The following is a 27,566-nucleotide window of genomic DNA, read 5'->3' on the forward strand; positions in this document are numbered from 1 at the left end:
GCCTGCATCAGGTTGAAAATTTTTCAAGAGAAGTAACTTGACTCAGAAATTGAAAAATCCAACTAAAAGTAGAGATTTGTGTTGCTTATATTTAATAGAATGCATTGGATTCCGGTATTCGATGTCCTAGGCATACAGAGATTTTTTATCCTTGGTGATTGTACCAAAAGCAAGGTTTCTAGATTACTTCCTTTTAGTGCATCTGAGACAGGAAATCTTTGGCATTATGGATTTCATTGCCCACTATGTGTCAGGCCCTCTGCTCTGAGTGTTGCCTATTCATGGTTTGTTTTATCATCAAAAGAGCCATGCAAGGAAGATGCTGTTATGCCCATTTTCCGTGTGACGATACTGAAGTGCCAAGAGGTGGTCTGTGCTCTTCGCACTCTCCTCAGCAAAGGTGCTGTGTTTGGAAGTGACTATCCCTTACCTCTCAAAGCCCCAAGGCAAAAAGTTGGTGACACAGACCACTTGATCCTTAAGAAGCAGTAGTAGAGTAGCTAGGAAGTTTGCCATTCTTGAAGTGCATAACCACTGGAAAGAAAACCATTTAACCTCTCTGAGTTTTGTTTTTTTTCATCCGTAAATGGCAGTAGCAGGACAGCCCACTTAATTAGGCTGTTATAAAGGTTAAATTAAATAATTATATCAGAGCATTCGGCGCAGAGCCAATTCATCTAATTAACTGTTTAGTAAAAAAACAAAAACAAAAAACAGTACATTTCTTATTGAAGCTATTCAGGAAAAGTAGTTAACACATTATATCCTAATGCATGTTTTGGCATGGCTGTCTTCATGTGTTCCCCTCAGAAAAAGCTGCCATTCTTTGGCTTGATTGAAAGATAGGGAGAACATTGACTTCTTGGCCTGTCACTCCCTGGCCCGACAGATGGTTGACCTGAAGCCAGTCTTTAAGCTTGTCAGAGCAGCCTCTGCAAGCACAACCCTGAAGGACCAGATCTGTTGTGGGGAGATCCGTGTGCAGAAGGGGGATTCGGACACGTGACTGCTATCACTGCTGAAAGAAAACTTTGCCACATGTTTACTCCACAAGATGACTGCTGGGTGACCTCCCCTTATATACCCAGCAGGAGTCCCAGAGCACCCTCACAATATCCGGAAGTCTGGGCCTACCACGTGTTTAAAGTTGTGGCAGCTGTGTGAGCATGAAAGACAAACTCTGTATCCCACACAGTGTGTTGGAAAGAGCATAGATTTTGGATCCCAGTAGCCCAGGATTAAAATCCCAGGTGTGTCACTTAGTTGCTCTCTGGATTTGGAGATTTATTTGCCCTCCTGTAAAAATGAGGATAATAAATAACACCCATCTAACAGAGTAGGTGGGAACTAAGTGGTATAAAGCACAGAAAGAGCTCAAAAGTGGTAGTGCTGATCGTGATCATTTTTATTTCTCCTAGACGATTTACAAAGACAGGATTTAGTTAAGGCCTTTAGGTAGAAGGGGAGAAGGAATCAAGGGCTGTTAAAATTATCTAGTGAGGAGGAGCACATTTGAATACAGCTTTCTTGTGCTTAGAAAGGTCTGAAATCTGGCTGAGTTATTTCTGCGGGGAACATTCTTTCTCCACGGCAATTCCCGGGCCCCCAGTGTCTGTAGTTGCAGGGTTAGTAGGTTCCCAGCAGGCCTGTCTTTCAGGGGTGACTTAAGCCCCCTCTGAGAGTGAGAGCACATAGAGGCCCGGCAAAGTGCTGACCTGTGCTGCCAGCACATCAGAGCTTTCTCCCTGTCTAGGTGGGTGTGGCTCACATCAAGAACACAGAGCCACATCTTGCACAGTCAACAAACAATAACTGTGGGCTCGGAGACTCTTAGCAAACTTATCTGATGCCCCGGTCAGCTAGAAACTTGCATTTAGTTTTTAATACCTCTTAGCTTATGTCATTTACTGGTTTATGCAGGGTATTTATTTGCTAAGGAAGTGTAACTGAGCTCTTTAACCACATGGATGTGTTCAGTGTGATCCCTCAGTGAAATAAGACAGTGTCAGTAATAGTGGGTATAATTTTCTTCAGTAGATTTCTCTTTCTTTCAGCTTAATGGTCTCCATACAGAGCTGGCTAAACAGTTGGCAGACACAATGGTTCTACCGATTATACAGTTTCGAGAAAAGGATCTTACAGGTAAAGTATCTGAGTTCAGTGCCATATACTGTAAGAATATTAATTCATTTAATAGTAATTTTTACTGCAGTTATTTCTTTAACTGTGTGGATCATTGAGAAATGCCCTCTTTTTCAGCTTTTATTAAATCTTCGCTATGTTCTTGGCTCACCTAAAGGAAGTCACAGGCCAATAAGAAAACAGACTTGGAAGCAGACAATTGTAATATTATGTGATGAGGGCAGCAGGACAGAGATGTACAAGGAATAGAAATGGCACACAGAAAGGCGTGATTACCCTTTGAGGATGAGGTGCCAGGGAAGGCTTCCCAGAGAAGAGGAAGATCTCTGAGCTGGGTTTTGATAAATAAATGTTTACCAAGTAGACAAAGACGGCAGGCTTATATTACAGGTTAGGGGACATTTGTAAAGGCATGCTGTTCTTGAGGAGCCATGAACACTTTGGAATGTAAAGTGGGAGGCTTGGAGAAGAAAGGACAGAGTGGGGACCATGCTTTATCTGTGCTAGACTCTGGGGGTACAGCTGTGAACAAGGTAGATAGGGTCCCTGTTCTGATGGAGCTCCATTTTAGTGAGTGGGAGTATCTGTGACTAGTTCAGAGAGCCTAGTTGATCTTCTGGATTAATTTTGATTCTTCAACTAAAGTAAAACTTTAGAATAATTTTATATCATTTGAAATCAAGGTAGTCAAAAACTAAATATAAAGAATAAATAAGGGCTTCCCTGGTGGCGCAGTGGTTGAGAGTCCACCTGCCGATGCAGGGGACACGGGTTCGTGCCCTGGTCCGGGAAGATCCCACATGCCGCGGGGCGGCTGGGCCCGTGAGCCATGGCCGCTGAGCCTGCGCATCCGGAGCCTATGCTCCGCAATGGGAGAGGCCACAACAGTGAGAGGCCCGCGTACCGCAAAAAAATATATAAATAAATAAATAAACTTGAAAAAACTTAGTTGATATTACAAAAGGGAATGCAGCTTTTCTAGTCCTTTTGTCCTTTCTTATTTCATTGAAAATATTCATTGCACAGAGAATAAAGAATTGTATTTTCTAGAACACCGATTATAAAACATTGCAGACCAAAAAAGTCTAAACCTGAGTGCTGAAATATCTGTTGTTCAGTATAGTACTTCCTGTTTAAAAACAGGAAGTTTAAAACTTTCTTTTTAGGCAGAAAAGATGCAGTAAATGGAAGGCCAAATCTTAAATATGAAGCTTTTTTTCCCCTCACTTTGAGATCCCCTGTGATCATGTCATCTGAAGCCTATGGGGGAAATAGCAGAACTGGCATAAACTCTACCCAAGGGCAGAGTGATAGCACTAACACTTGATAAATAAAAAATAATAAATAATGTCAGCTTGTATAAAGAGAAACCTTGACTGAGCAGGGTTTTTAGTGTTTTTTAGTGTTGCTCATCTGTAATCGCATGTAAAAGCCAAACTTAAATGTGGTCATGTGCTGATTATCCAGTAGTAACTGAAAGCCTCATTGAGTGCATTTTTAAAAAAGATTTTCTCTAAATGAAAACATTAGAAATGTGTGGGGATATCATTTAAAAAACAAACTCCAAGTCTTTTAGAAACAAAATAATTACCCCCTAAGACTTGTATTGTCAGATTGATGTCTTTCAGGTTTGTTTATAGGAACCTAGGATTGAGAATGCCCAGTAGTGTTGATGAGATGTGGCCTTTGTTAGTCCAAAAGGGCTCAACTTGTGGATTAGTAGTATCAGTAATATTTACCCAGGATGATGTTTTTTTTTTTAAGAAAATAAAACTGTCTAGTAGTAGTAAAATGAGAAGCTCTTAGTATCTATGAAAAAAGTTAATCAAGGTATACTTTTCTGCTGACACCAAGACAGAAATTTTAAGTATCTGGCTTGGTTCATACCTGAGTCAGAATCAGAACCAAATTAGAATCTGGCATCCCCTCTGCTTAGTGGTGTTTTTTTTTTTGTTTTGCTTTTGTTTTTTTAACATCTTTATTGGAGTATAATTACTTTACAATGGTGTGTTAGTTTCTGCTTTATAACAAAGTGAATCAGCTGTATATATACATATATCCCCATATCTCCTCCCTCTTGCGTCTCCCTCCCACCCTCCCTATCCCACCCCTCTAGATGGTCACAAAGCACCAAACTGATCTCCCTGTGTTATGCAGCTGCTTCCCACTAGCTATCGATTTTACATTTGGTAGTGTATATATGTCAGTGCTACTCTCTCACTTCATCCCAGCTTACCCTTCCCCCTCCCCGTGTCCTCAAGTCCATTCTCTATGTCTGCATCTCTATTCCTGGCCTGCCCCTAGGTTCATCAGAACCATTTTTTTTTTTAAGATTCCATATATATGTGTTAGCATACAGTATTTGTTTTTCTCTTTCTGACTTAACTTCACTCTGTATGACAGACTCACTACAAATAACTCAATTTCGTTTCTTTTTATGGCTGAATAATATTCCATTGTATTTATGTACCACATCTTCTTTATCCATTCATCTGTCGATGGACACTTAGGTTGCTTCCATGTCCTGGCTTTTGTAAATAGAGCTGCAGTGAACATGTGGTACATGACTCTTTTTGGGTTTTTTGGGGTTTTTTTTTTGCTGTACGTGGGCCTCTCACCACTGTGGCCCCTCCCGTTGCAGAGCACAGGCTCAGCGGCCATGGCTCACGGGCCCAGCCGCTCCACAGCATGTGGGATCCTCCCGGACCGGGGCACGAACCCACGTCCCCCGCATCGGCAGGCGGACTCCCAACCATTGTGCCACCAGGGAAGCCCCAAGACTCTTTTTGAATTATGGTTTTCTCACGGTATATGCCCAGTAGTGGGAGTGGTGTTTTATTTTACATTTTGTTGCCTTTTTCATTTACCCACCAATATAAGTACATAATCTGAATGAAGAGAATACAAGAGTTATTTAGGAAGCTATTTAAAATTGATGAGGAAGAAACTCTAAAACTGCTCCATCAGGAAGTAGAAGATGAGAAAGAAATGAAAAATTAAAGAAGAGAAAGGCAGAAAGCAGCCCCATATCAGAAAGAGTAAGAAAAATGTGAAGAGAAATTTAAAAGCTGGAGGCAGTTTTGAGACAGATCGAAAAACAATGTAGAAGATGTGAAAATGCTTTGCTCTGTTTGACAAAGTAAAAATGGATTGTTTTAGAATCGTAGAAAGTGTCACTTCCTTTTAAATATCTCTGTGTTTTTAAATTTTTAACCCTGGACAGTCATTGCTCTCACTAACTTTTTGTTGTTTTGGTCTTAGACTTTGTTAAGTCGTCTTTGTGCATGATGGGTGTGGCACCCACATGGACTAACATTTATTGGTGTTGGCTTGTTGCAAGTACAGTATACTAGATTGCTTCAGATTTCTTTCATTAAAACAAGCATCCGCAGGCACCAGGACCCGAGGGTGCTGGCGGAGGTTCCCCCTTCCACGAACATACCTTTATTTTCTTGGGAAAGCACAGAGCTCCAGGTTAGCATATTTTATTTTTCTTTGCTTTAAGATGTTTCTTTTCTCTTGTTCAGAAGTAAGCACTTTAAAGGATCTTTTTGGACTCGCCAGCAATGGTAAGCATCTTCTCTGTTCTTGGTATGTGAGTTTAGTATGTCTGTGAGAGGAGATGCTGAATGAATGTTCTTGCCTTTCAGCCCATCTAGGTGCTAAAATATCTCTTTATTTTTAGAGCATGACCTCTCAATGGCAAAATATAGCAGGCTTCCTAAAAAAAAGGAGAATGAAAAGGTACGAATACCTACCTTCCATTTTTCACTTCATTTACTTAAGCTCCTTTTATGTTTCCCTATGTGAATTTGTGGCATTGAGGGTGTCCTGATGAATTCTTTTTTTTCTCCTGTACATGGATTTTTAAAAATAATATATTCATTTATTTATTTTTGGTTGCATTGGGTCTTCGTTGCTGCGCGTGGGCTTTCTCTAGTTGCGGTGAGCAGGGGCTACTCTTGGTTGTGGTGCATGGGCTTCTCATTGTGGTGGCTTCTCTTTTTGTGGCGTACGGGCTTTAGGCGTACAGGCTTCAGTAATTGCAGCACGCAGGCTCAGTAGTTGTGGCTTGTGGTCTCTGGGGCACAGGCTCAGTAGTTGTGGCACACGGGCTTAGTTGCTCCGTGGCATGTGGTATCTTTCCGGACCAGGGATCGAATCTGTGTCCCCTGCATTGGCAGGCAGATTCTTAACCGCTCTGCCACCAGGGAAGTCCCTGGATTTTTAAAATATTTATTCCAAATCTCATAAGTAGACTTCTTCTCTGTTCTAGCTTTTTTCAAACTGGTTTATTAAATGTCAACTTGGAACCATTGTAAAATGATAATCACATAATGATTCTAACTTAAGCTTGATAGCTCATATGGTTATCTGACTCACATATACTTGGGCACTTGAACTCCTTGCCCTGAATGTTGACTCTGATTTTTTAACTCATGCTCTCTAGCTTTTTAGCTGCTATAGATAATATCGAATATTTTCAGGCATATAGCTTTTACTTCTGTTCCATGATTTCCTGGGAGTACCATCTTATGGGTGAACCAAAATATTTATGGCTTCGAATGCACGCTGCCATATTGTTTTCCTAAAGGATTGTAGCTCTTTGTAGTGCTACCAGCAGAAAGTATTGTCTTCACCCCAGTGCAGCCTCACAAACGCTGAGATGCCATTAATTTGGTATTTTTAATTTGGAATTTTTAAAAACTTGAGGTGGAATCTCATCTGTTTTTTATTTGTCAAAAAAATTGTTCTAATGAATAAACAAACATGTTTTGAAGTTGCATGCTCTTACAGAATTGCCACTTGCTTTGGACAACTTGATGTTTGTTTTCCTTCCCCCTTTTAACCAGGTGAAGACTGAAATTGTAAAGGAGGTGGCAGCTGCCCGGCGGAAACAGCATCTTTCATCCCTTCAGTACTACTGTGCTCTCAACGCGCTGCAGTACAGAAAGCGAGTGGCCATGATGGAGCCCATGCTAGGCTTTGCCCACGGACAGGTAGGGTGATCCCTTTCCCTGAGGCATCAGACCTAAGCCAGCTGTGGAGAACAGCGTGGCATTCTGCTGACGTAGCCCTTAGGGGATACTGAAGCATCATCAGAGAAAGAAACACAGGTGCACAGCCTCCCTAGAAATTTCTGAGATTCAGCACTTGGAGAGCTTCCAGAGGGGCTGGGTCATCATTAGTTGGACTTACTAGGCTATACGTGCAGGAAATGATGGCTTTGATCTCAAGACTCCTGTGGGGAGGAGCTGGCATGACCCTTTGTGTCGGATTCAGATGAAAGCCAGGCCTGGTCCAGTTTCCTGAGAAGCAGCTGACTCCCAGGTTGGTGGAGCTAGGCCTACAACCCAGGACTCCGCACGATCCTTTGCTGCTTGGTGTGGTAAGGGTCACCCTCAGCTGGGCTGTTCTTTAAAGATACGTTGCTGAGGTTATTGCTGGCACCTGGGCAACTGGGGCGTGGGGGAATGTTGCCATTGCCTGATGAAGTCCCTGTAGAATATTTATCTGGCTTCTTCCTCCCATTTCGTGGGCTACTACTGAACGTTTGTTTGCAGGGAGGCTCCAGTTTTGGGATGGGCCCTTGACCGTGCGGCACTAGCCCTCACCCTCCATCCCTGCCCTGCTTTAGCCCCACTTAGGTTGACTCCAAAACCTCACTTGGGCATGTGAGAAACACAGCTGGGAACCTTCTCTCAGTTGACAGTCTAGGAACAGAAAGGAATGTGAGGAAGCAAAATGTTGAGAAGAAAAAAAGCAACTTAAAAAAACCCACCTGTGAGCATCTATTTTTTTAAATACATTTTTTAAATACATATATTTCAAAAGAATACAGTATCAGTTTCATTCAGGGAAAAGGAGAACAAGAGAGGATCTTTAAACATCTAAGCTCAGCTGTCTGTCTTCTTCATATGGTTATTTTATTGTTGAGTGATAGGGACACTAAGGTCAGCTTGGTGTTTTTAGAGGTAGTATTTAACTAGAGCAATAAAATCTTGCTGTGTCAACTGAGTAAAGCTGGATTAAACCAAAAGCTAGCACTGTGCAGCTGTGGGCTTCAGTCCTCAGCAAATCCTTGGGAGCTTCCTCCGCTTCCTCATAATGGGCACTGTGTCCACACGTGTATACTCACTCACTCTCTGTCACCCTCCCCTCTCCTGTTGCACCTGTGTCCCTGCCAATGTCCTTGCTTTGTTAGAGAGTGCCAGTACTCCTTTGCTCTCTCTGATTAATACCTCCTTTCACATCTGTCCTCCCTGATTGACATTTCTTGCCTTTGAAGCAGTAATTCCTGCTCAGTTGGAGACCCTGAGTCAGGGAGGGACCTGGACTCAGCATTTCAGAAGGATGAACTGCTCCAGGCCTGATGGATCAGTGCTTGGGGAGCTTGGTTGTTTAGAGGAGGGTCTTCACAAGTCCTAAAGGATGGGTTTGATACTGGCTGGTTTCACTCGCTTCCATGGCCAAGGACTCCACCACTTCTCCCAGCCTGGACACAGTGGGGAGGACAAGACATTGGGTGCATTAGTACTAGTGTAGCCCCTGTGCCTAGGAAGTCAGAACAGAGCACACCGTCATTGTTGGGTGGTGGCAGCATCGTTTTTGAGGACCAAGGATGGCATGTTTCATTTTTCATATGAAAAGTATGCAGATTTCAAGACAGAAGATGAAATAAAAATCTCACCCTGCAGACTTTTTCATCCTGATGAAAACTATAGTTCCTTCCTAAAGACCAGGTTGTTGTCTGACACCATGAATCTTTGGGATGATCCTAAAGCATCTGCTGTCCTACTGCCTCATCAGGCCTCTTTAACCAATGCCCATTGAGCATCTCCTTTGTCAGTTGATGGTCGTATGACCATAGTACTTCCTACTGTTCACAAAGGGCCATGCACTTAGGTCTTTTGATGATGTTGCACTGAACGAGACTTCTCAGCACCACCCACCTTAGTGGAGGTGGCTTGACTCCATTTCTTCCTTCCGTGGCCCTCATTAAAGAGGTTTCCAGTTAGACCATGATTCATTCCTCAGGCCTTCATACAAACTGAGGTTTTGTTACCTGTGTACAGGTTCATGAGAACACAAAAATGAACTCTAGTGTCATATTTACAGGGTAAGTACTACATAATGTGGCTGTAGAAGCCAGTGTCGTATCCCTTCCTTCATCCGTTCATTCATCAGGTTTTTTTTAGGGATTGCATGAGCCCCTGCCCTAGGCATTTACAGAGTAGTAGAGGAGCTAAGACATGGACTTAGAGTATAAATTCCAAGGAGTTCAGGGAGGGGAAGGAGAGAAAAAGCCACCTTGATGTTGTACACTTAGAAATGTAGAATGCTTGTTTAACAGACCTTGATATTCAACATTTCAGGGACTCAGGATGGCACTTACAGTGTTGATCTCTGTATGGTTCAAAGATCATGGGGCCAGAACATCTCCCTGCAGGTATACCTTGCGTTAGGATAAGCACGATCATCGTGTTTCTGTACTGTGAAAACTAAGTACCTTGGTGTACACACTTCCCCAGGTGTCTGGGGAGCCAGGTGTAAGGGGTCAGACTGTGCTGATGACACCTTCTAGCCTTCTAGAGGTGAGAGGTCGATCTCCATGCCCACTACCCAGGGCCAGGGCTGCTTCCAGATCAGAATGCTGGGGAGCAGCAGGGGCCTTGTCCCCCATGTCCAGCACCTGTGCAGTCCTGCTGTGTCCTTCTCATACACAGTCACTTTGAAGTTGATGTCTGGGTTGGAAGAGCCTTTTAAGGGTCTTCTGCCCGGTCTTCCCTCTGCAAGATCGCAGCCAAACCACCATCCACACAGCCTGTGTTCAGAGCCGCACGTGGCTCGATGAGCAGGGGCAGTCGGTGGGGGCCTTCACTTCACTGAGAGCCGCACCTGCTTGTCTGCTCCTTGCTGGTGCTGTGCATGTCACTGGTCACCAGTTTAGCCCCTGGAGATACAAAGGTGAACAAGACCTAATCCTTGCCCTCAAGAAACTGTTTACTGTCTAGAATTCACACAGGAAAAAGGCTGCTGATGATAATATCGAAATAATTATCAGTAGTAATTATGGATGAGGTGGTATGTACCAAGCACTTAAATTATCCCTGGTCTTTACTGCCTTGCAGCAAGTTAGGAGGCTTCACCCTCCTCCCTCTACAGATACACCAGGGGCTTTGGGAGTCAATCTCAGCCAGTGAGGTGGGGCTCAGCAGAGAGGCAGCAAGTGCGCGAGGAGGGGCCAGCCAGTGTCTGCGGCCCCTGTGCTGTTAGTTTCACATGTCATGAATTCTTCGATCACCTTTCTTAGACAATTTTCAGAATATCATAATTATATCTTTCAGATTAACTTTTTTAAGAAGGGAGCAGAGATGTTTTCCCAAAGTATGGACAGCTTCTTAGCCTCCGTTGCAGACATGGTTCAAAGGTAATGCTGCGCTCCGGTTTGCATCTCGTGTGCCTTTTGCCTCTCCTGCTGAATCAGTCTCTCTGGGAGGTGGGGGGAGGGCCCCAGAGAGCCCCCTGCCCCCTCCACTCCATGAATGCTCAGAACAGCGCCCTCCTCTTAGCTGCTGCTCTTTGTGTGGTTGAAAAGTCATGATTTCTGCAGTTCTTGACCCGTGTGGAGCCAGAGTCCTATCTACTACATTAAAAGACTAAATAAAAGATTATAATGTCCACAGGAGTACTTTCCCATTAAGTCCAAGTTCCTATTCTTAGGATCTCCTTTTGTTAATATTCACATTTCACATGCTACAAGCCTATGAGTCAGTCCAGTTTAGAAGAGATGCTTGCTTTTTTCTTTGAGAGCTAATGGGGTTAGCAGCCGGAAGTGCTGCAACTTTTCAGGAAACTTAACATCACATTGATTTATAATAGATAAATAAGGCCTTAAGCCTTTTTTTGAATTAATTTAACAAACTGCAGTTCAGCCTTGCAAATGTTTATTTTTAACAAATACAGTATCATCTCTGCAGACTGTCCTGCCCACGTTTAATTAAGGCTGGGGCTGCCCTGAGTCTTCTGGCTTCCTGTCATCAGCGTCTGCGGTAGTGAGCTCGCGGGAGGCGCCCAGGCGCTGCCAGCACCAGGCTTATTTCATTAACAGCGCAGACGTGTGGTTCCTTGAGTACTCCGCACGATTCCTGGAGTATAGAAATAATGTCTCTCTGTATATACGTGTGTAGTTGATAGGTAAATATACAAAACAAGTATAAGTATAGGATTTTGTGTGGAAAAATGAAGAGAAAGTTGTTCATTTTCTTGAGGATGTTGCATTTCAAAATACCTTAAGGAGGCCAAGCAGTAAATTTATTTAGACAGAAGTTTCCGTAAAATGCTGAAGATAGAGAATGAATCCCAAGGAAGACCAGTGCTGAGCATCATACAGGCACGAGGGGAGAGTTGTGGTTTAGGGAAGCATATATTCCTTCCTGAAAGTCCCTGAGCTGTTTTCTTCCTGATCGTTGGATGCAGGTTAGATTTATAATTATGCTAGAAGGCAATTTGTGAAATCCGAGCTCAGTTTCCTGCCTTTTAATTTGTTAGCCCCTGGGGGGTTAGGAGAAAGTGAGAGAAGGGAGCCTATTAAATTGTCATTTAAAAACCCTCTCTCCCTTGTCTCTCACTGTCTTTCTCTTACCTTCCTTAACTCTCAGAATCCCATGGTTTTTGTTTCTGAGAGAACTACCTGTGCTTCAAATTTTTTCATGTACTAGATTTTTTTATTAACTGGTGGCAGGACATTCATGCCCATTTCCGAGATGCTGCAGTGTGTATCTTTCCACACATCCTGCAGCCTGTGTCCTCTTTCCTTGTCAGTGTCTCTCTGAGCCGTTACTAGGCCACCAAAGTGCAGCACCAGCTGTTCCCACAGTTTCGTGACTGGCGTTGAAAGCCCCAGCCACGCAGCCTGCTCCCGAGGGCCGGGTCTAGTTCTGTGAGTCGTGCTTCTGCTGCCTGACCAGGCACATCTTGTTACAGGGGCAGCAGGCAGAGTTCCCAGTGGAACGTGGGAGCATGGGAACCTCCTGGTTCAAACGGCTGAAGCATTCAGCTAAGAATTCTAGTTTTCTTATCCCTTACGTTGTATCCTGGTGAGTAGATAAGTACTGCTGCGCCTGTGCCACTAGGAGGGGTCTTGCTGCCACATTGCTGGGCATCAGCAGCCAGCCAGCCCGAGTGGCCAAGGAACAGCGTCTAGTGGTGGCTCTGGGCTCTGCAGTCCTTCCCCGGGAGGACTGGATGCCTGGTCTCACTGCGTCAGGGTGTGAGAGGATTCAGAACCCAGCCTAAACCCAGATGGGTGGCATTTCACACCACCCCACAGTGCCCGGGGCTTTTCTTTCAGTCCCTACTTCACAGTGATACACTTCAGGCTTTTTTCTTGGCTTCTTCACACACACACACACACACACGCACACGCTTTTTTTTTAATTAAATGAAACATGATTTAAAATAAAAATCTTCGAAGGGAACAGTTGAAGGGAGTCACTTTTCTACCCTGTTCTTTGAGTTCTGGGAGGCTTGGATTAGCTCAGAGTTTTTTGTTTTGTTTTGTTTTGTTTTGCTGTACGCGGGCCTCTCCCTGCTGTGGCCTCTCCTGTTGCGGAGCACAGACTCTGGATGCGCAGGCTCGGCGGCCATGGCTCACGGGCCCAGCGGCTCCGTGGCATGTGGGATCTTTCCAGACCGGGGCACGAACCCGCGTCCCCTGCATCGGCAGGTGGACTCTCAACCATTGCGCCACCAGGGAAGCCCTAGCTCAGTTTTTGAGCCTCCCTGTATGGGTTGGGGAGCAGAGGGGGGACAGTTACTAAAAACTCCCTGGAGTTGTGTGCATGATGTCACGTTGGTTCACATGAGGGCTTTTCTGGGGGAGACAGTCCTTACCTTTCATCAGATCTTCAAAGAGGCTTCTCACAAAAGCTGAAGGACCTAAGCGGTTCTGTATACTTCTGGCTCCCTCCGTCCACTCCTGTACAGCTTAACTTCTTTTTTCTCATTCCATTCTCAGCCTTGGCAATGACAACCCCGTTAAACTAATGAAGTTTGTTGGTGGAGCCCCAGATCGTTCCATTCAAACATCAAAATAGCCAAAATTAACTTGGACTGACGGCTTGCCTTAGGGTTGCATTAAACAGGATACAGGTGGTATACACTGTGAACCTCTAAGAGGAGCATCTGGAACACACAAGCCCAATCTCACTCACCTACAGGACGCTTTTGAAAGGAAGTGCTGAGGAGCTCACTCTGTAAAACGCTAGCCCCTAGGTTCCTCCCGATTTCAACATCGGAATTCAGTCCTGCCTCCTTTACACAGTGGAGAAGTGGAACAACGCCTCTAGAGTTTGTTTTCTCGGATGGAGGGCCCATTTTGGCAGACTGTGTTTAGGACTGTCACCCAGGCTGTCACCCCTGGGTGGGGTAGCTGTTGAGGCCTCACGTTATGGGGAGAAAGCTAAAGCTTCCAGCTTTTCCACGCCTCAGACCATGGGCAGACGGGCCGGCCAGCCTGCACCGTCTCAGGGCAGTTGTGTGGCTCTCATATAAGGAAAAGCATTGCTCTTGGCTTTGCTGTTGCGCCTGGGTACCACCTCCTGGTCCCTTTCCGGTCTGCAGTGGCCGTCCCCACCATTCCTGCCTAAACCGGGGGGTGGGGGCCACGAATGACTGCTGTTTCCTTCTTGCCTTTCTGGCTCTTTCACAGGCTGCCAGCACATGCGGCTCCTGAGGATGGGTTCATCTTCTAAAACTTGCATCGACAAGTCTGAGCCTGGATACCACTGTGTCAACAGAGAAATTATTTAGCTGGGTTCAGGCATCGTCCAGTGGTATTCGTTATGCTCTCTTTGAAAACAACAGTCATATAAACCATTTGGTAGCACGGACCGGAGTCCCTGTGATCTCCAGCTTTCAGAGCCTCAGGTGGAGTGTCGTGCCCCCCTGTGTGAGGCAGGAAGCCACGGGGAGGCTCCACCATCTGCTGTGACAAGTGACTGACCGGACACCCTCTGTCTCAAGCATCCAGGTGGAACTGGAAGCGGAAGCAGAGAAGATGCAGGCATCCCAGCAAGAATTACTTTCTCTTGAGGAAGCTGTTTACACTCCAGATTTCGATGTGGCTGCACCCCAGATCAACAGGAACCTCATCCAGAAGGCTGGTTACCTTAACCTTAGAAAGTGAGAGTTCATTGCCTGCCTCTTTTTCTAAAATCTGCGTTCCCTGGGAGTGGCTAAAAAGCCCCTGTTAAGTGCCCCATCAGAGGGCGGGGGTGTGTGAGGTTGGGTTATAGCTCCCGCCACAGCGCCCCTCCTGCCTGGGACATAGGAAGTGTCTGGGCCCAGGTCCCAAACTGCACTGAGAGATGGGGCTTGAAACAGTCGTGTGAGTAAGAACCCAGTCAGTGCGTAGACTCCCAAGACACCACAGGCCGCCCCTCCCTGGTCACCATGGCCGTTTGACATAGACTGCTCTTAACTGTCATCATCCTAGACCATTGAGACCCTTCCCCAGACCCCCTGATGGGTGAGAGCAGTGTGCCGGTGATGCAGCACTGAGGCCAGAGTCTGAGGGCCAGGAAGCTTCCAGAATCATCTAGGTTCATATAGACTGAACCCCATGTTCAACCCTCAGGTTTCAGATGTTCACTATGAATTAAAGAGGTACCCAGGTTTGACTGTGTCTGAGAGCAGGTGGGGTTGTTGTCGGGTGTGGTGGTGAGCTCTGACTTTGGTCAGACGTCCTGGCCCGGCTGGGCCCCGCTGCCCCGGCACTTCATCTGTAAAATAGAGCTGAAGATTGCACCTACTTCATAAAGTTGTCGCAAAGATTGAGTGAGGTAATTCCTAGCAGGTATAAGTACTCAAACGTTAGCTGTTACCATTATTGAGGCAGGAAACCTAGTGCCCCATACATAGTCGCTACTCAGTAAATACCGAATCGAATAAATATATGTGATATCCCCCAAATGGAGGGTGTGTGAAGAGGTGCCAGCTGTTTTCTTACCAGGTTGGAGCCTTTCAGAGGTCTGTAAAGCTCGCTGACATCACAAGCCAGAGGTCTCCTTTAGTTCTGTACAGATAGAAAACTCCACAAGGTTCTGGTTTTATTTGCCAGGAACTAGATTTTTCTCTTGTAAACAGCCCACAGAAGAAGCATAACACGTAGCTGGAGCAGAACCCAAGCTGGTATAAAGTGCCCAGGGTTCTGGGGTGTGCGCTGTGGCCGGGGTAACCCTGGTCACTCTAACTAAGAGCAGTTCAGCTCTGTGTCTTAGAGAAATGATCTTCCAGGTTTTCAGTTCCCGATGGTGATGGACTAATTCTGTTTCCAGCTCCCGGCTTTAGAAGCCAGAGACTGGCTGCAGTGGGGGTGGGCGCCCCCTGCCCCAACCCTGGAGTTGGCTGTGGACCAGCCTTTCCCCTCTGAGCAGAGCCCATCAGCTCCCAGCTCATTCAAGCTAACCTGTGCCTCTCCTGCTACTCTTTGCACTTGAATTCTTTTCAGAGAAGTTTTGCTTTAATGTAAAGCAACACATTATTTCTAAAATGCTACGAATACCCATAAAGAGGCAGCAAGACTGAGGTGCCTCTTATGCTTCCTAGGACTAATGAGCTTTTCACAACACAATTCTTACAGTAAAACAGGGCTGGTCACCACCACCTGGGAGAGACTCTACTTCTTCACCCAAGGCGGGAATCTCATGTGTCAGCCCAGGGGCGCCGTGGCTGGAGGCTTGATCCAGGACCTGGACAACTGCTCAGTGATGGCGGTGGACTGTGAAGACCGACGATACTGCTTCCAGATCACCACTCCCAATGGAAAAGCGTAGGCCACACGGGTTTTATGTGGGAGGAAACAGGTGCAGTGACCCCACTTCTGCCAAGGGCCTCCTAGGTCACTCCTCTGTGCCAGCCCTCCACAGGGGAGGCCCCGTTCTGGGTGGTGTTGACCTTTCGGGAGGGTGGTTTTATGTCCTCTTTAAGCAAGCACAGAGGACCATATGGAATCCAGCCTGCCTTATCTAAGAGGTCCCAGAGAGGATTTGTCTGTGGCTATGGAGAAGAGGTGACCTCCATGTGTAAGACGACGATAGGAGCTGTTTGTCAGCGGAGACTCAGAGAGAGAGGGGTGGGGCTGTAGCCGCTCCTCGTCTGTTCTAGACAAGCCTTTGTATCCACATCACGGGGTTGGGGGGCTGACGGGGAGAGTGGGTGCCTGCCTGAGGAGTCCGCTTCCCCAGCTGACACGGGAAATGTGAACAGGACATGCCGCTGCAGCAGTTATTCGCCAGCACTCTGTCCCCACATCTGCCGTGCACCTTGGGCCCAGGAGAGGCCATGTTTGCAGAATGGCAGCCGTGCATCATCAGTAGATCCCATCCCAGTGGGACCCCCTCTCACTTAGAGCCGTGGTTTCAAACTGCTCCAAGGAGTTTGGAGCCCCATGAAGTGCTCCAGGCTTCACCTGCTTGAGGGAGAGGAGTGGCCCCGTTCTCAGTCAGAGCTGCTCTGCTTGCGTTTGCTTTCTCTGTTGGGCTTCTGAGTTGAGACTTTATTTGAAAAATAGCACATTCACGGGGAGGGGGCAGCGTTGGTATGATGTAGACCATCTCTTCTCCCAGAATGGCAGAGCATCTTTAGACATCATCCTTCCTCTCTGGGTGATGGTAAATGACCTGGGAACGAAGCTTCTGGATTCTAGTCACAGTCCCAGGCAGTTACTTAACTCCTCTGGGCCTTGGTTCCCTCAGATAAGAAATACGGATAAAATCCATGTTCCCCACCTCTCACAGATGAGGAACAAAGGGACTGGCAGGTGTGGAGTCCCTTTAAGAGTGACGCCTTCGCAGAAGTAGAGCAGAATTATTTGTATCTTATTCCTGGCCCGCTGCATGCAGACATTCAGTCACTGAGGTCCAGGAAGCACTTACTTAGATGTACTTTATTTCAGGGGAATAATCCTCCAGGCGGAAAGCAGAAAGGAAAACGAAGAGGTAAAGGTTTTGTTTGTTTCACTTCTGTTCTAGTATAGTGGGTGACTTTGGGACTCAGCACGTTTTTTAATGTCCTCTACAGTGGATATGTGCAATAAACAACATCTCCAGACAGATCTACCTGACTGACAACCCAGAGGTAATTCACGGCTGCCCTACATGCGTCTCAGCTCTTTTCTCAGTGTGAAGGGTAAGCGTCCACCTCTTGGAACTGAGCCTGTCTTCCTCTGGATTTTTAGGCAGTCGCCATCAAGTTGAATCAGACGGCTCTCCAAGCAGTGACTCCAATTACAAGTTTTGCAAAAAAACAAGAAAGCCCTTGCCCCAGGTAACTAAAGGACAGAAAAAAACTAGCTTTTGTGGAGTCAAACTGTGTATTAGGGATTTCACCTGTACTAGGAATTTCATCTTTACAGCACCGTGGTGTTCAGCCCTGTTGTACAGAAGCAGTAACTCTGACCAGGAAAGGGTAAATACTTTGCCCGTGTTCACACCACAAATGAGAGGCCGAGTCAGAATTCAAAGCTGTCTGCTTTCAATGTCCACCTCCTTCCCCTGGACCACGCAGCTGCAGCCTGAGCACATAGGACATGCACTGAGTATCTGCTAGTCAGGAGTTCTCCCCACATTTCGTATCAGCATCAACAAAATCATGAAACCAAAACAAAATTTTTTTTAAATAAGGAAGAAAATCACCTTTTATGTGTCCATGTTATGGTGCAGGCCTTATCATATGTGCATTTATTTCACATATATATTTTTCATATTTTCACATTTTTCATAATTGTTCCTTTACACACTATCCATCATTTATTATTATTGACTATTTGAATATTTAGTTTGCTTCCCCTTCCTTTGTTTGCTCTTGTCGTTTATAGTGAGCATTTTCACACATACAGCTTTCCTCTTGTTTTGAATACTGCTTTAGGATTTATTCCAGGAATGCCATCTTAATGGGAGTTTCCATTTGATTAAATAATAGAAGGCTGTATTATCTGTTATGCTAATGAAAGCATGGCATCACAGGGCAAGTTGAAATCATGACTGTATTAGGCCTCCATCTTTAGTGGCATGGTAGAAAGAATCCCGTTACATGTTTTACAGATACTGTCTAATGACTCCAGAAGAAAGTTGTCAGAAAGCTCAGAGTGGTTGAGTAACTTCCCAGGGTCTCAGTGCGGTGCAGTGTGGAGCCAGCGCTCACACACCCAGCCCTGGGACGCCAGGAGGAACGGCCCGAGAGAAAGCAGAGAATAGGCTGAGTCCGATGGTGAAAGAACTAGGTGCCCTGCTGAGGAGCCACAGGCAGGGGAACAGAACTGCAGGCTTTGACAAGAGGGGAGGCATAGTCAGAACCGGCTGGAAAGACTGCTGGGCGGCACCTTCTGGGAGAGAGCGGGTGGGGCAGGAGAAGGGAGGGCAGCGAGGCCCCACGGGATGTCCCTGTGATAGTAGCTGTGAAACAGAACATGAGAACCCGAGCAAAGGGAATAAAAATGGGGACGAGGCAACAAGTCTGAGAACACTCCAGTGCCATAATTTAAGGGTAACAGTTTACACAAAAGTAGCATGTTTACTAAGAGCAGCTTTAAGGAAAGCACTTTATAAATGGAAATGGAAATACACATCCGGCCAGTGGGGCTAACCTGTGAGTACTGTACTGGGTAAATGTGTCTGTCTGCTCTCTGTAAAGCCACACGAGTGTTAGAGGGACATAGTGGAGAACCCTGCACTAGACTTGGAGTTAGGAGACATGGTCTTAATAACAGCTCTGAACACAGCTAGATGTCCTTGAGTGGGTCGTCAGCACTCTGGACCTCTGTCTCCTCAACTCTGTGATATAAGATGAGAGAAATCAGACCACCTCCAAGGCCTCTTCCAGCTCTAAAATGCTGTCTTTCTGGGGTGTAATCAGAAGGTGTGATTGGTTTTCTAAAAAAACAGTCTGCAGCTCAGATTTATTTATTCAGTAACTGATTTTTCTCCTCTGTTCTACAATAGAATAAGTAAATCACATTCTTAGAAAGGAACCCATAGAAGGGATACAGAAGAATCCCTAGGAGAAAAAATGACTGTAGCCAGACAGCTGAATCAATGCAAAGATCGGAAGGGTGACAGATGTGGCTGCCAGATGATGGCCCCAGAGCAGTGGAGGGCCGGGCTAGCATCTCTCTTAGGGTCAGCTCATTAGGAATAAAGAGATGTTTTGATGACAGTGGGAGAATGAAGCAGAGAAACTCTGTTCTTGGGAACAAACTGCCGTTCACTTCCAAGCAGATTTCCTACGTGGCCTTCCCTCGTTCTGCAGTTACTTATATGTAATATTCATTCACTTATCCAGCTGTTCAACAGATGTATAAGTTTCCAGGCGCTGAGCTAGATCGTGAAACTTACAGACTTGTAGGAGAAGACAGGCAATAGGTAAACAAATACTTAGTTAAAATACAGGAAAGCACTGTTATGTTAAAGATGAGGGTGCCATCATGGAGAATAAGGAGGAGACCTATTTAGGGCCTGTCTGTAGAGATAATTAAATTGAGAAGTAAGAGATGAGAAGTAGCCTCTCTTGCAAAGAGCCAGAGGTAGTGCATTCCTGATCCCAGCTGTGGAGGCTGAATGGCAGAGAAGAGCTTGGTGTCTTTCAGGAACTGAAAGGAGATCACTGTAACTAGACAGTGGCCGGCAGAGGGAGGTCATAGAGCAAGACGAGGTTGGGAGGGAGGGGGGCAGGGACAGATCATGAAGGAAGTCAGGGCAGGGGTTTGGGGAGCTCTGGAAGGGTTTTAGAGGTAGGGGTGTGTGTGAGAGAGAGTGAGAGAAAGAGAGATGATCCACTTTACATTTTCCAAGGTCAGCTCTGGCTGCTGTGGAGGACACACAAGGCAGAGCTGGGCAAGCAGGTATCCAGTGAGGAGTCTGTAGCACTAGTCCAGGAGAACACGATGGTGTCTTAAACGGATCATGGCAGAGGAGATGAAAAGTAGGTGGATTGGGGACTTACTTTGAAGGCAGAATCTGTAGGACGTTTGTTATGTGAGATGTGGAGTGGAAAGAAAGGAACAAAGGATGACCACAGTCTGGGTTGAACACCTTGGCAGTTGGTGGCGATACGACACCACCGTGAAGACATGAAGAGTTGGTAGTATCAGGAGTTCGGTTTATGACTTAAGTTTGAGAGGCTTGTGAGACATTCCAGTGAATTGTCAAGTAGTCAACTGATATATGTCTGGAGGGCAAAGAAAATGTCTGGGCTGAGTCTCTGAATTGGGAGCCCATCAGCACGGAAGTGGTGGTAGAAGAGGTCAGCTAGGGAGAGTGTAGAGGGAGGGAAGTGGAGCCTGGGACAGAAGTCTAAAGAGCTCCAACATGTGGATTAGCGGAGGAGCCTGCAAAAAACACTTCAGGAACAGCAGAAGAGTAGGAGGAAAACCTATAATGTGTGGCATCAGCACAAACCCAGAAAGGAGAGTTTCAAGGAGGAGGTCAGTCGTGTCAGATGCTTTGGGAGACCAAACAGGATGATGATCCCGAAGTGTCCATTCGAGTTGGTGACATGCAGATCACAGGGGATGCTTTAATTTCTATCATTTCACTCCTCTGTTCAAAGAGTCTTCAGTGGCCGCCTACATGCAGAGTCAAGCTAGACCTCACCCGATGGTGTTAACAGCCCTCTACAGCCTGGCCCCGTCCTGTCTTCCTTGTGTGATCTCCCCTCATACCCACTGGGGAGCCAAAATCTTGGGACTCGCTTCCTTCCCTTGAAGCTTCTACTCACCCCTTCTTCCAGTGCTTCACTTACTATTATATCATACTCTCTTAAAGACTGATCATAGAGCAGATGTGGTTGATTTTGGTTACTGAGGCAGTGTGACACTGTGGGAGAGCGCTGTGCCGGCAGTGAGGAGACCTTAGTTCTTAATCTAGCTGACCCACCAGGTAACTGAGTGCCTTCAGGATTACCACTCAACTTCTCTAGAGGCCTCGGTTTCCTTTTCTGTTAATAACGGAGGTTAAAACTAAGCATCTCTCCTTGCAGTGACCGTCTACCATCCTGTTGTGCTTGTGTCCATTTTCCATTCATTTTGCTCATTCGTCAGCTGATATTATAGCAGTTCCATACAACCTATTTTTTTTTAATTAATTTATTTATTTTGGCTGCATTGGGTCTTCGCCGCCGCGCATGGGCTTTCTCTGGTTGTGGCGGGCAGGGGCTACTCTTCGTCGTGGTGTGCCGGCTTCTCGTTGCAGTGGCCTCTCTTGTTGTGGAGCACAGGCTCTAGACGTACGGGCTTCAGCAGTTGCAGCACGTGGGCTCAGTAGTCGTGGCTCGTAGGCTCTAGAGCGCAGGCTCAGTAGTTGTGGCGCATGGGCTCAGCCACTCCGCGGTATGTGGGATCCTCCCGGACCAGGGCTCGAACCTGTGTCCCCTGCATTGCCAGGCGGATTCCCAACCACTGTGCCACCAGGGAAGCCCCATACAACCTATTTAGTTATTGACATACTTGAGAAATTTGCAATACTGATATACAAAATATCAAATGAATGGAAAGATATTGAGAGTCTTCTTATGGTTCAAACAATGTAAGAAATCAAAATACTTTTACATGATTTGCCCCTCAAAGGTTTTTACACGCTAGCTGGGGAGAAAAGATTATAAACATGAAAGGTGAAATTACAGCATTCTGACACTGGAAGAGAAGAAACATGGAGGCACGTTAATTACTACAGACCATGCTCTGCTTTTACGTGCCACAGTCTCAAAACAGTACATGTGGGCACAGTGCTAAGCTCAGGAGGCACGTAGAGATCCAAGACTGTCCTCGTGGCTTACTGAGAAGAACCACAGGACTGCAGAGGAAGGAGAGGGTCAGGCTGGCTTGAAAGGCCTAGGGGATGAGTGGCGATGTGAGCTGGTGTTTGAAGTGCAGGGCCTGCGATGGAGCTGGAAATGAGAAGCACGTGGGTGTTTGGTGTAGCTCTAGTGGAGGATGCATTAAGGGAGGGGAGAGGGAGACCTTCAGGAGAAAGGACAGCCAGGCGGTTGAATGCTAGGCCAAGATGTATTATTCATTCAGCTAACGGTTTTGAGTGCCTACTGCGGAGCAAGTGATAAATATGATTTAGCTATATAGGTCCTGCCCTCAAAAACCTGTCTCAAAGGGAGAAAGATACAAACAGGAAATTAACAGGTACTATAGTAAGTAGTCTTAACAATGCAGAATGCTGTGCACCAGAACAAGCTGTAGGTAACGTGGAGATCTGAGGGATTTAAACCATGGACGTGAATGACATTTTACCATTATTTATTGGTAGAGTGGGTTAAATCTTCTCCCTTATCTACTTGTGAAAGTTACATCGGCATTCAACAAGTATTCATTTGATTGTAAAAGCTTAAGGTTAAAAGGGATTTAAAAAAAAAAGTTTTTTCCTATTTTGTACTCCAGCCAGAACATGAAAAATTCAGAGGTGGAAAATGACAAGATTGTTCCCAAAGCAGCAGTCATACCTGAAGCTGAACAACTAATTGCACCTGGAACACCTATTCAGTTTGACATTGTACTTCCTGCTACAGAATTCCTTGATCAGAACAGAGGGAGCAGGTATGGGCTAAGGGGGTTTATCTCTGAGAGAATTGAAAATAAATTTAACGTCTCGTGTCCCTTCCCACCTCCAGAGACTATCACCTTCTGACTTAGAGTTCAAGTGTCACGTGTCCCTTTAGCTGAAACTGTCAGGATGTTTGACTCTGGCTATTCCCCTAGGCGTATCAACCCTTTTGGTGAAACTGAGGATGAGACGTTTCCAGAAACAGAAGGTAAGTGGCTAGTTCTGTACTTATTCTTTCCCTGGCACAAAATGACCAGGGCCATTGAAATAAGATGTGAAGTCATGTTCTAAAGAGCTTTGACTTGAAATATGAATTGAAATTGTGATCCACAGATGTGTGTTCTCTGTGCAGACTCACTAGGACACATGCAGTTAGGACCATCCTGGCATAAACACTAAGGGGAGGCTGACAGATTTCCTGCAGCTGTCGTACCATCAGCCACATCCATGCCCTTTTTGTAGCTCCTGCAGAGAAATGCTGCCAAATCTAAATTTGCTATAACATTACTGCAAAACAAAGTCCAAGAGGATAAAATCTGGGTGAGTCACAGACATGCTATTTCATTTTAGAAAACCAAAAACACAGATAATTCATTCTTAAATTTGAAGATGACATGAAAAAAAAAAGGTATTTAATTTGTTCAGATTCTGATTTTTGTTGTTTGATTTACATTCTTACAAGGTACATAAGAACATACTCAGTAGAGCTGACCAAAACCTGCTACTCCCAAGAGCTACACTTCCCAGCCAAGGCAATTTAGAAGTGCGGGCAAGACCTCATTTTAACACAGCCTCTCCTTGACTGAAGCCTGAGAATGGCATTAGAATGAAATGCCCACTTATTTAAATTTAAATGTAGGACTTGAGAACTGGCATTCCTTACAGCTTTAGGTAAAAAAAGAAAAAATGATGTTAATACGCTCTGCATCAAATCTGACTATCTAGCTGACTTCTCACAGTCCACAGTTTTTTAACTGTCTACATAAAAAACTTTCTAACTTGTAAAAACCAGCTTCATACGGGAATAACCATTTACAACATATCAGTTATATTTTCCTAATAAGTTTTTTTTAACCCTTATTTTTTAGGGGCAAGGATACTCATAGGGAGGACAAGTGAAGCAAAAGTAGGCCTCTTAGTTTCAAATGGTGGATAAGTGAATTACTGTTCTTACAGAGAAAAAAAAAGGATCTTCTAAACCTTCTTCCTGATCTTCCAGGTGTGGCTGCTGTCAGTTTGTCAGGTTACGTGCCATTATCAAGAAGCCAATACTGGCAGCTCATTAGCATCAAATAAGCTAACAGTTCTGCAATCTCCATTAGTTTATGGAACGTCATCACTGCCCTTCAGTAATAAATGATGGGCATGATTTGAATGAAACCCAACATCAGGTCTTATTTCTTCAAATACATTTTCTTCTATAAGAGGACTTTACAGCAGGCCAGAGTAATGAATGAATTTTCTATTGTCTAGTGGAAAAGCTCTTATTTTCAGAGAAAAAGTAAGATGCAGTATACTGCCACTTCCATGTAGTCACCCTAGAGTTTCATGCTAGAAGGATGTTCATGTGGTTTCATTTTATAGATGAAGAAAAAGAGGTGCTTTTCTAGTCTAATGAATAGTTCCAAACAGACAAAATATGGACAATAGGAGATTCAGAGCTTTGCAATTTGTGGCTTATATAAAAGCAGAGTATTCAGAAGTTTTGGTAGAAAGCCCTCCAGAAAGCAAGGCAAACCCTGGGTCTTCAGCCTGTTCTCAGACCAGCACATGTGCTTCTGGTATGCGCATCGACAGGCAGGAAGTGAAATGATCCTGAGCAGAAAATGCTCTCTTGCAGATTCTCTTTTGCAACAGATGTTTATAGTTCGGTTTTTGGGATCAATGGCAGTTAAAACAGACAACACTACTGAAGTGATTTACGAAGCGATGAGACAAGTATTGGCTGCTCGGGCTATTCATAACATCTTCCGTATGACAGAATCCCATCTGATGGTCACCAGTCAAGCTCTGAGGTACATTCAGTTTCGTTTTCAGATTTTCTTACAGCTTCAACTGATTCCCCTTTGAAAGCACGTTTAACCATCTAGAATGTTCATAGTAGAATTGTTTGATTAGATTAAGTAAAGATGCTACTCATGTTTCTGTTTTTTACATTTTGGTTTTATAAGATACATTGGCTAGACGAAGTGCCCTTAAAGACAAGAGCTGATATTTTTAGCAACTGGTATCTTTAGTGGTGAGTGAATTCTACCCTGTTGGGCGTAAAGATGCCATCACTCGAGAGTTACTCTCTGTATCTCAGAGGTTGCAAGTGGAAGGGTTTTTGTTTTTTCTCTTCCATCTCTGAGAGTACTATTTATAAAAATTAAAAACTATGAAAACAGAACATGAGCCTGCCTGAGATAACTAGACCACCACAAGGAAAATCTGATTAATATTTGTTGGGCTGAAAATAAAGAAGCCAAGTCGTGTTAGCTACATGATTTGTGGTTTCAAGTAATAAGATCCATATGAATGATGGCAAACGACCGTCAAGCTGTGGCTGCCATGGGCATTAAGACCTGCGCTGTACAATACTGTAGCTACATGTAACACTTGAAACCTAACTCATCTGAATTGAGAAGTGTTTTAAGTGTAAAACACATACCAAACATTTAAGATCTCATACTATCCCCCCCAAAAAAAGAATGCAAAATAATTTTTAAATTAATAATACACCTAGCTGGTAATATTTTCAACCTATTAAAGTGTATTAATTTCAGCTGTTTTCACTTTTTTTGAGGTGGCTGCTAGAAATTTTTAAATTACATATGAGGCTTACACTAAATTTCTGTGGGACAGCAGAGCAGCACTGCTTTAGAGCCTTATTCCTGACTTTGGCATTTATTAGCTGTATGAACTTGAGCAAGTTACTTAACCTTTGTGCCTCGGTTTCTTCAGCTATAAAATGAAAACAACCATATCCACACCCCATAGTATTGTCATGAGGAATAAGTGAGTTAATTCATGTAAAACATTTACAGCTGTGATGGGCACATAGAAAGTAATAAATGATAGTTTCAAAAAAGTTAATCAGCAGTTTGGCAAAAATCAGAATATAGTTTCTTCCATTTATTAAAATCAGTCCTTTTCATTTGTTATAAACCTTTTACTGAGAATGAGGTTCTTATGAATAAAACCTTATATTTATTTAAAGATTTTCTCTAAGTATGTCCTGGACCTTTCATAGGCATTGAAAGCTTTCATAAGCTACAAAGCTTATGATAATCTTTCTTAAAATCACCACCAAAAAGATCAGAGTAAATATATGTAAAAGCAATGTGAAAAACCATAGTACATCAAACAACACTATCCCAAAAAGTGCAAAGACAACCCACAGAATGGGAGAAAACATCTGCAAATCATTATCTAATAAAGGTATAGTACCCAGTATAAAGAACGCTCACAAATCAACAAAGAAAGAACCCAGGTAAGAAATGGAAGAATGTCTACTTGAGTTGACAGTCCTCCAAAGATACATAATTGGCCGACAAGCACATGGAAAGATGCTCAGTGTCATGAGTCACTAGGGCATGCAAATCAAACCCAGAACCACTTCACACCCACTAGGATGGCTATGGATTTTTTTTTATTTTTAAAGAAAGTAACAGGTGTTAGTAAGGATGTGGAGAAATTGGAACCCACTGCTGGTGGGCATATAACATTGTTCAGCCACTGTGGGAAATCATCTGGCAGTTCCTCTATAACTTAAACATAAAATTCCATTCCTGGGTAGATACCCAAAAGAATTGAAAACAAGTGTTCATATAATAGTACTATTCGCAGTAGCCAAAAGGTAGAAATAATCCAAATGTCCGTCAAAAGATGAATAGATAAACAAAATGTGGTATATACATACAGTGGGATATTATTCAGCCTTAAAAAGGAATGAAGTACTGGTACATATTACAACATGGATGAGCCTTTAAAACATTATGCTAATTGAAAGACAGACACAAAAAGCCACATATTGTACGATCACTTATATGAAATATCTAGAATAGGCAGATCTGTAGAGACAAAGCAGATTAGTGAGAAGCTGCCAAGAGCTGAGAAGAAAGTTGAATGGGAAGCGACTGCTTTACAGGTACGAGAGTTTCCTTTTGAGGTGCTGAAGATGTTCTGGAACTAGATAGTGGTGATGGTTGTACAATGTTGTGATGTGTTAAATATCAATAATGGTAAATTTTACCATACATATATCCTTGTATGGGAATTCATGTTTTGAGACAATTTAGAAGTCACACAGAAAATCAGATCTTAAGCAAGTCCAGGTTACCTGATGTAGACAGCAAACTTAAAAGTTACTCACAAAATATATGAATGGCTTAAATCTTCATTTATAGAAAAATTTTACAAAATATTTAAAGTTATCCCAACTTGAGGGAAATGATGATGTAAATTTTAAAAATCATTAAATTCATACTCATTTATAGGGACATAAAAATTTATTTATTTAGCTTTGTAGCTTAAAATTCCATACACATTTTCTCGTTTTCTTAACCACCTCTTTGAAATATGGAGGTTCTTATCCCAATTTTACAAAGCAGTTGAGAGAAGTCAGGGTGACTTACACAAGATCATAAATAAGTAGCCAGGTTGGAATTCAGTCTTAAGCCCTCTGACTATAAAATACACCATGCTTTAACAAGTATAACTGCATACCTTTCAAATTGTAACCATTTGGGGGGGGGGGGGACAGCTTTACTGAGATATAACTTACATACTGTACAATTTGCCCCTTTAGAGTATTTTAGTATATTCAGATTTGTG

At 44.2% G+C, this 27,566-nt stretch overlaps 2 protein-coding genes across 11 annotated transcripts in view; one reads left to right on the forward strand and one right to left on the reverse strand.

Moving 5' to 3' along the window:
* Positions 1–27,566, forward strand: part of APPL2 (adaptor protein, phosphotyrosine interacting with PH domain and leucine zipper 2) — a 52,822-nt gene that overhangs the window by 20,722 nt on the left and 4,534 nt on the right. For 8 of the 10 annotated variants that reach the window (XM_032645787.1, XM_032645791.1, XM_032645789.1 and 5 more), the window contains 13 exons: positions 2,055–2,142; positions 5,670–5,711; positions 5,828–5,886; positions 6,996–7,142; positions 10,491–10,573; positions 14,170–14,328; positions 15,788–15,976; positions 17,102–17,144; positions 17,227–17,283; positions 17,384–17,472; positions 22,589–22,744; positions 22,907–22,959; positions 24,592–24,766. In XM_032645787.1, coding sequence (XP_032501678.1) covers positions 2,055–2,142; positions 5,670–5,711; positions 5,828–5,886; positions 6,996–7,142; positions 10,491–10,573; positions 14,170–14,328; positions 15,788–15,976; positions 17,102–17,144; positions 17,227–17,283; positions 17,384–17,472; positions 22,589–22,744; positions 22,907–22,959; positions 24,592–24,766 — 1,340 coding nt within the window. Of the gene's footprint in view, positions 1–2,054; positions 2,143–5,534; positions 5,617–5,669; positions 5,712–5,827; positions 5,887–6,995; positions 7,143–10,490; positions 10,574–14,169; positions 14,329–15,787; positions 15,977–17,101; positions 17,145–17,226; positions 17,284–17,383; positions 17,473–22,588; positions 22,745–22,906; positions 22,960–24,591; positions 24,767–27,566 lie in introns of all 10 variants that reach the window. The other 2 variants (XM_032645792.1, XM_032645796.1) reach the window with 2 other exon arrangements.
* Positions 24,820–27,566, reverse strand: part of WASHC4 (WASH complex subunit 4) — a 67,333-nt gene continuing 64,586 nt past the window's right edge. The window contains exon 35 of the transcript XR_004351784.1: positions 24,820–24,837. The gene's annotated coding sequence lies outside the window, so the exon portion shown is untranslated. The remainder of the gene's footprint in view (positions 24,838–27,566) is intronic.

This window comes from Phocoena sinus, chromosome 10 (assembly GCF_008692025.1).
Source record: "Phocoena sinus isolate mPhoSin1 chromosome 10, mPhoSin1.pri, whole genome shotgun sequence".
In the NCBI taxonomy this organism is placed as follows: Eukaryota; Metazoa; Chordata; class Mammalia; order Artiodactyla; family Phocoenidae; genus Phocoena; species Phocoena sinus.